Source organism: Exophiala oligosperma, assembly GCF_000835515.1.
Source record: "Exophiala oligosperma strain CBS 72588 unplaced genomic scaffold supercont1.89, whole genome shotgun sequence".
Lineage (NCBI taxonomy): Eukaryota > Fungi > Ascomycota > Eurotiomycetes > Chaetothyriales > Herpotrichiellaceae > Exophiala > Exophiala oligosperma.
The window spans coordinates 1-7,677 of record NW_015622906.1 but is presented as its reverse complement, the minus strand read 5'-3'; the positions used below and the strand labels follow the sequence as shown (position 1 = coordinate 7,677).

The 7,677-nt window shown below is 48.7% G+C and overlaps 2 protein-coding genes across 2 annotated transcripts; one reads left to right on the top strand and one right to left on the bottom strand.

The window, feature by feature from the left end:
• Positions 1-10: 10 nt before the first annotated feature.
• PV06_11875 (uncharacterized protein) lies at positions 11-850 on the top strand. The gene is made up of 2 exons (XM_016413621.1): positions 11-292; positions 345-850. The coding sequence occupies exons 1-2, from the start codon at positions 116-118 to the stop codon at positions 516-518; spliced, it is 351 nt and encodes a 116-aa protein (XP_016256001.1). The 5' UTR covers positions 11-115; the 3' UTR covers positions 519-850.
• Positions 851-2,138: 1,288 nt separating this feature from the next.
• PV06_11874 (uncharacterized protein) lies at positions 2,139-6,081 on the bottom strand. The gene is made up of 7 exons (XM_016413620.1): positions 5,141-6,081; positions 4,941-5,090; positions 4,870-4,891; positions 4,263-4,820; positions 3,860-4,212; positions 3,563-3,808; positions 2,139-3,482 (listed from the first exon to the last, which is right to left on the bottom strand). Exons 1-7 carry the CDS (start codon positions 5,593-5,595, stop codon positions 2,525-2,527), a joined length of 2,742 nt encoding a protein of 913 aa, XP_016256000.1. The 5' UTR covers positions 5,596-6,081; the 3' UTR covers positions 2,139-2,524.
• Positions 6,082-7,677: the final 1,596 nt, after the last annotated feature.

Sequence of the window (7,677 nt, the reverse complement as noted above, 5' to 3'; positions counted from 1 at the left end):
CATCTATCTCATCAAATATCGGACCAGTTCCACTCAACGTGCACACTTTGCAATCTATGTTCACGAAGGGGCTTTTCCTGGAAAAGGAATACTGATACACGTGGTCGGTGCACCAATGGCCGGTTTCCAGCTCGAAATTAAGGAGAATTACGACCTGGCTGCAACCTTGCAACAATATACATCACATCTCCTTGGACAAGTGCCTGCATCATCAACTGCTGCTATTCGACAACTTGCTTCTACAGTCAGACCACCTGGAATAAGTCAAAATTTTATGGCTCCAGTTGATGGGGTAGATGAAAGATATTCTCGTTAATTTCTAGCGCTTGCTAACGCTTCGTTAGGTTAACAACAAGCGTTGCCAAGAATGGACCGCAGAATATGTCCAGCTACTCGTTCAGCGACAATTTCTTAATCAGACTGCTCGCCAGATACTTCAGTCAGAGCGAGATCCCCCAGCCTTCGGGATTGGTCTGAACCCAGTTGGCCGAGGCCGAGGTCGCGGCAGGGGCAATTGACGTTCCTTTGGGGATTGTTTAAAGGGAAGCCGTTGTCGACGCGAGTTAGCGAGTGCTCTTAGAGAACTTGATTCGTCGGGATCTATAGTTGAGTACGTTCTTGAAGAAGATAACTGGAGGTGGATCGATGATCGCATAAGGAATCACCTTCCATCTCATCTGTGAGGAGGTGAGAATACCACACATCGTTGCAGACTGAAAGGGGTCTTTTTTTCTACAATGGAGTTGGGCGCCAATCGATACCATATTTTAGCATCGCCTTTTTCAGGAACTCTGAATAGCCAGGAACAAGAACGATTTGTATTGTACTGAACTACTGAAGGACCGGGCATACTCTAAAGATAAGTCGCCCTCGTCAATGCAGCTGGATTCCCACTTCTGTTGTGAACCTCTTCTTGCCAATAGAACCTTTCCTTATAACTCCTCTTCAACCTAATCCTGAATCAGCCTCTCTTGCGCATCCGAACCGCTGGTAACCCTAAATTTCCGTGAATCACAAGCTACAACCTCCTCTAACCCCTATATTGAAATGCTTAAACAGTGGTCTCGAGGCTACGGACAATCAAAGAGGTGTTGGGCGTAAACGGTCTTTGTTAGACATCTTTTTTTCGCTCATATTGATCTCTCTCAGCTATCACCGACAGTTCTCCTAATCTTCGGAAGAGGGCTGGAGCTAGCGCCTGTTGCTTGGTGTAAGGGAAGTATGTTTGTTCAAGACTTGCCAGATTGGTGGCTTTGCGGCCTGCTGATATCTTCTTGCGAGAGTTGATGCGGCAACAAGAAATGCCTCACCCGGAGGAATATTTACGCTCCTTTTTACTCTATAAACAGATAGAGAACCTCCTCCTAGTGAGCGAGCACAGACTCGTCAATGCATCATATTGGGACCCCGGACTATCAGTTGGTCTAGTGTACTTGCCGTCTAACAGAATGCTCCTGTTGAGTAGGGCCGCCTCTGGTCACACGCAGGTGCTTCTGAAATCTCTTTCTCTCATCTGTATGCCAATTTAAGGCCTTTGCACTTTCTATCTCCGAGTTGCTGCTTACGTAATGCTTCTCGTTCATAATTCGATATCAGCAACTCCCACCTCCGTTGAAAACGTTACAAATGCGCTCCGCGCTCCTCGTCCAATACTTTTGCTAGTAGCTATTGGCGTTCAAACCCCAGCCTCCCGAATTATCTTCAAAAAGTGTTCTATTCGAACGCGGATAGACGGCAAGAGTAATTGTCAACTTTATCAATCGAAATTGACGGAACTACCAGCCAGAGTGTTTAGTCTTTCAAAAGAAGCAACACCGGATTCATTGTCCTTCCCCAATTAATATCTAGTGGCATATTATATCGAAACTTCTCTCCGATCTGCTAGTTTTATCTGTCTGGCTGCTTGTGAACTCAATGGAAGCAAAATCGGAGCAATACAGTAAGCAGCTCCAGGATCTAGTGAGATCGCGATTATGGCAGCATTCCTCTTCAGGGAGCGCGATGTCATTCACTGAAGGGTAAGCCCTTCCGTCGGCATACTATTCTCTGCTGACAAAAAAAGGGCCCCAAGGCGACTTATGGAAAGAAGCTTAGCAAGATATCAGAATGAGGCGCAAGAACGGCAGAGCTGTAAAACGCAGAGAGCTAAACCCTTGACTGAGCTCTCTTCAATCAATCTAAGCACACAGACGGGCACTATTGTCCAGAGCCAGCCTGTTCGTCAAGACGTTTCCGCATTATCAACTCAGAAGAAAGAGCCAATGTGTGGGCGTGTGCGTGCTGCACAATATATCTCCAAACGACGAAGACAAGCGGCGGAGTCTGAGCCGATACAAGTTCAAAAGAGCAGATCTGAGTTTTTGTAGAACAACAAAAGAGCACAACGGCATCGAACAAAGCCAGTCACCGATCAAAGGAGCTGGTGACCAAATGTCAAGTGAATTTTGAGGTGTATAATTTTGACATAGTGACCTCCGTCCCGGTGCCTAGAAGCATGGCTGCAGCTTCTGCTTTCATATTGGGATCAAAGCCTCCTCCTTTTCCTCTTCCTCTTCCCGGCCGCTTCTGCTTGGGCAGAGTTTGGCGGATCCGTGGCCACATCCGCCGTCGGCAATTTGACAATTTGAAGTCCCATCAGGTCCTGATACTCGCCATCCCCAAGGCATCGGCGCAGGGATGACTCGGGCAGCCGCCGAAGAGCCGATTGGGCACGTTCAAATCTGCCTCGCCATGCCTCGTGTTCTCGTTCCCATGTCTTGAGTGACTTAGTGACCTTGATGTCGTAATGCTCTCCTCTTTTCTCCCTCGTCGTCGTGTAGTGAAACGGCAGGTGGCGAGTGAAGTCGTAATACCGATCCTCAGAAATGGTGAAGTCCCAGTCCTCTCGGCTTGGATTCCCCAGAAACTCACGCACAACAGGGCAGTAAGTACAGTCTGACCAATAGCACTCTCGGGCATCGTCCGGTAGGGACCAGTCCTGCGGCTTCGGAGGCTCCTTCTGAACCGTCCTCTCAATATAGGTGGAGATGACTTTGGAATAAAATGGTGCAGCCTCGGATGGTTGACGCTCTAGGATATCGATCATTTCGCACAGGAGTGGGATGACAAAGCGGTCGAGGTCGTCTTGGTGGATACTTGCAGTGTCATTCGCGATCTTCTCAAGGAACTGTCCCGCCTTGTCCAAATCATCTCTCACAAGTTGACGATACAGTGACGCAACAACAGAGGCATCCTTTTCGCTCTTCTCGCTGTGTGAAATGATGTCGGGCCACGACGAAAATGGATAGTCTTCCCTGGGTTTCGAAAGAGACCAAAATTGATCCAACCGGAAAGAGGAGATTGCCTTGTCGAAAATTGATGGAACGAGACGTTGCACAAGCAAGTTTGGTTTCTGAACCGTTTCGGAGTAGCAAAGGATTTCCGCGAAGAGGGTGTTTATGAAGGTCGCGTCATCGGAAAAACGACTCACGAAAGCGTTCATGCTATATGAGCAGAGGATAAGCCAGCATCCTTGTAAAGAGAAAAACGAACCAGATGTGTCTACATGGTGAAGAAAACTTACCTTCCTAAAAGTCTTTCGTCTTCATAGGCGTCGATGATCTGAACTATGGCTCCTGCATCCTTAGGCAAGACCTCTACGATCGAACTCAAAGCCTTCAAGAGGACATCTACAGCCCATTGGTAGACGGCACGTTCTGATGCTTCACTGGCGTCCAATTGAACATCACTCGGTACACCAGAGCGGAATGCTCGGAGACCACGAGCAACGAGGTGCAGTTTCGAAATGCGAGAGAAAGCTTCTGTACAACTAAAATAGTAGTTTAGCGGAGGCTGAAATACAATTCACATCCATGCTTACAATTGTCTCGTTTTCTCAAACCCCAGTCTACCGAGGTTCTGGAAGGTAGATGCGTCGAAGCTGTCCTCCACGGCGTAAAGGGCCGCTTGGGCTGCCTCAGGATTCTCGATTTGTAGTGACGCTATTGCTGTTGCGCCCATGAAACGATCTTTGTCACCACTGTTATGGTACCGTCTTTCGGTGTGCTTTTGGCATGTCTGGACGATCATTTCGCGGAAGAGATGACCTTCATCGCCATTCTGGCCCTTCAGCTCAGCGAGAAGCCGTTGGAGAAACTCCGCGTAATGGGCAAAGGTATGGCCATTTCCAAGGAGAAATTCCGTCATCTTGTCCCGAGAAACAATGACAGCGACCTAAGAGATTGTAAGCACGGATTTGGACTTGAAATAAGCACCACGCGTACAGCATCACGGTAAACTTGTTGGATGTCAGCGTGTTGATTGCCCAAGTGTTCCCCTCCCCATTGTTCATCGTGTTCACGAGACTCATATAATCTTCTTTGTGCGAGACTGTCCTTCCTTATGGTCAAGGAATGCTGAAGCTGGAACCCCTCTAGTGTGACAATATCGTTCAAACAGAGCTCTTCGTCGCCCTGGTCCAGGTATTCCTCGTCGTCCTGATCCAGGTAGTCCTCGTCGTTAATTCGAGTGACTGTCAGCTCCAGCCGGGCCAAGACAAGACAGAAACGACCGTTTGACCGGCAAGCTCGGTCGAGCTGACAACAGCGATAATAGTCATCACCTTTCAGACCGCTGAGTCGGAGTTTTGCACTGGTGTATTTGTGCTGGAGAACGTAGCACATGAACCGTGGTTTATCTGACATAGAACACCACTCGGCGAGTGTGGCCTCGATGTTGGACTGTTCAACGTCCAGTGCAGCGGCCGAAGGATGACGGTCAGAAGTAGTGTTAATAAGGTTGTATGTCAAAACGAACCGGTACCCGGATTGAACTGACAACACCTGTTCTTGTGAGTCGCGATATTGTATCTGACTGATACAGTGCACCTACCTCATGGGACACATCACTATACCTTCACGGCCTGTCAGCGTTGAAATACATTGAGCGAGGTCTCAGCTTACCAAGCCAGATAAGAGACGCCGTAAGAGGAGCACTTGTCCGTCTCGAGAACTCTTTCGTCCAGACCGTGAATGAGGCGCACCCCGCCGCCAACGTGCTCGCAGGGTAGGCAAATGACCAGAGTTCCAAACATGTCTTTCGTCTTCTCCGTGCTATGATGAGTCAGTATTGTGCAAGATATAGAGCTGTCCTTCGGTCATACTCTTTGTGAGGCTTGAAAAAGGCGCCCTTTTCATACACCAGTAACTTGTAGAGCTCAGCTCGTACATTGCCAGCACCGCCATGGACGCCTAGGCCCTTGGAGACATTTCCGACAACACCATCCAGCCAGTTATACCAGGCTTCATGTTTGAATGACAACTCTTTTCCATCGATCTCCCAAGTCTTCCTCACAGTCTCATCAACCAACGTTTTGCTCCCCTTGCCGAATGGAGCGCGACGGCTCACTCCAATGAGAGCGTTGGCATCATCCTGGCACAAGGGAAGTCGAATAGGACCGATACCACTGACCACCAGGCCAGGGTGAACGTGCTCGACGTCGTGGGCGCTTGTTACAAATGACCCTACAGTATGGATTCCATCAAGACAACCTAAGATCTGAGATCGCAAGGGTTCGAGGTGGTCTTCTTCGTCCGAAAACCCTTCTTCGCAGCTCATGGTGAAAAATGGACAAGATACTCACAGCCTCTGTGTAGACTCGAATGCGTATTCCTGTCCAACGATTGTATAACGGAGACCGAAATAGAGGGTAATGGAAGCAGATGAGAAAGCCTATCCTGAAGTGCTGTGTGCAAGAAAACGAAGGTCATAAAGGAAAGGACCCTTAAGGGGAAACACTGTTGCACTCAGTAAGTACTGTTACAGTAACACTCCCAAGGGTGCCTACGGCTGCTGCGGAGAACCAGCAGCCTGCTTTGTCCGCCGTCAGCATGAAACTCGCCAGGGTGGAAGCAGTCAGTGATATGGGAGATCGGGACACGATTTCAAGCCCTCGGCGCCTGAGGAATGGTTGATTGGATCAGAGGGTGTGAGTCAGGCCAGAGCCTACAGGGTTTAGGCAACCACGAGAGCCTTGTGGGAAGGTGTAGCGAGTCGCCGAAGACTAAATCATCCTGAGTGGATGTGGATGCAACAGGGGCACAGGGCTTACTTGTCTGAAGCTGACTGATTGTCCAAAAACCACAGGTTTCGAGGCGCATAGTTACCACAGCGGCTTCGTGGTAATACTATCACGTGTCTAGCCTCGTCCCGCTTCGTCGCGATCTCTTGCCCGGGTCATCGCACGTGACTTTCATTTTTGGTCGAGAGTGTAAATCACGTGAGAGCTGTAACGCGGTTGGCTTTGTGATGAATAATGATACTCTCTGCAAACGCGGCGAGGCCAAGCTATGCTTCCTGGGAGACAATGGACTTCATAACTTCGGCTGTGTCTTCCGCTATGCACTGAACAATCAAACCTTCAATGTCATCGCGACGCCTACCAACAAAAGCGAGAGACAGCCTATGAAATACTAGCTCATACCTAGAACCTAAGAAAGTCCCATCTGTTGTGATATGAGGCTCAACCAACTATCGCGACATTTATGAAAGTCTCATGGAATCATTCCGCATACTTGGAAATTGTAGGGAAGCTTCTAGTATGTCACTTCGATGTATATATACTTCTACTTCCTTAGGAAGTAGAAGTAGAATAAGGATCAATCTACGCTTCCACTGCCATAATCCACAACACCATCCAGTCATATCATCCAGACACTAGCAAGTCAAATGCAGCACCAATGTCTCCTTCAGAAACTCATCAACAGCCATCCACTCTTACGAGGCTGCTCAGTCTTCGTTTTACCGTACAGCCATCAAGTTACGGCCTACTAGCCTTTCTTTGTTGTCAATATTTTACCTTAGGGCTAGTTACTGACACATCCTACGTTCTCATGATCATCACCACTGAGTAACAATGATTTTGTCCCAAGTTCATGAGCCCCTCCACTCAGCATGGGAAGCTATGGAGAGCATCTCTACAAGCATTTTTTGACCCTACATACCGACCCTGTGTATTACGAGACGAGGCAAAGGACTGATGCTGTTACCTTCCAGCCATTCACTTTAAAATCTGCAACCTGGGAAGGACAAAAAAATCCTCGAGCGTGGCAACGGATTTTGCCATATTCAGTACCGTCATTGGTAAGTAGGGACGTCGAGAAGTTCACATAGCGCCACGCGAAGGCCTCACCGGTCGGAAGGCCATGACTCCCGTTCCTGCCTCAATCACTGCCCGCAAAAAATGATCGAATTTAGGGTCAACTGAGTCAGGTAGTCCTATACAATCGGTATCAGAGTCGAGAAAGACCGAATACTTGACTCCGATCCTTATCTTCGCAACGATCCACCGTGTAAAGTCATGTCCCACTTGTGCCCTCCACAGGCAGTCATGTCCGCCAGCTGCAGACCCCTAAACTACACAGCTATGCCAATCCCAAGCCTCAATTGAATTCTTCGTGAGATTCAAGACGACAGGATTGCTGCCTCCTTGCCTGCTAGTAGCCCGCATCCTCGACCTATAGTTCTACGTATGCAGAACCTTCAGAGGGACTATCTGGGGGCGTTGTTGGTGAAAACTTCTTGTATGCCTGCGTAACCTGGTCCCAGGTATAGTTGATAGGTTGACCGTCGTGGGGCGTGATACTGATCACAATCTCATCGGCAGAATAGTGTGAGAATGCCCTGGCTCCAGCAAGTTGA

Bases quoted from the DNA above. Each gene is read 5' to 3' on its own strand.
- PV06_11874 (XM_016413620.1), bottom strand. From the start codon at position 5,595: ATGAGCTGCGAAGAAGGGTTTTCGGACGAAGAAGACCACCTCGAACCC. The intron at 5,091-5,140 runs GTATGACCGAAG...GACTCATCATAG, and splicing joins TTTTTCAAGCCTCACAAAGA to CACGGAGAAGACGAAAGACA. The intron at 3,809-3,859 runs GTAAGCATGGAT...CTACTATTTTAG, and splicing joins TTTGAGAAAACGAGACAATT to TTGTACAGAAGCTTTCTCTC.
- PV06_11875 (XM_016413621.1), top strand. From the start codon at position 116: ATGGCCGGTTTCCAGCTCGAAATTAAGGAGAATTACGACCTGGCTGCA. The intron at 293-344 runs GTAGATGAAAGA...ACGCTTCGTTAG, and splicing joins TTATGGCTCCAGTTGATGGG to GTTAACAACAAGCGTTGCCA.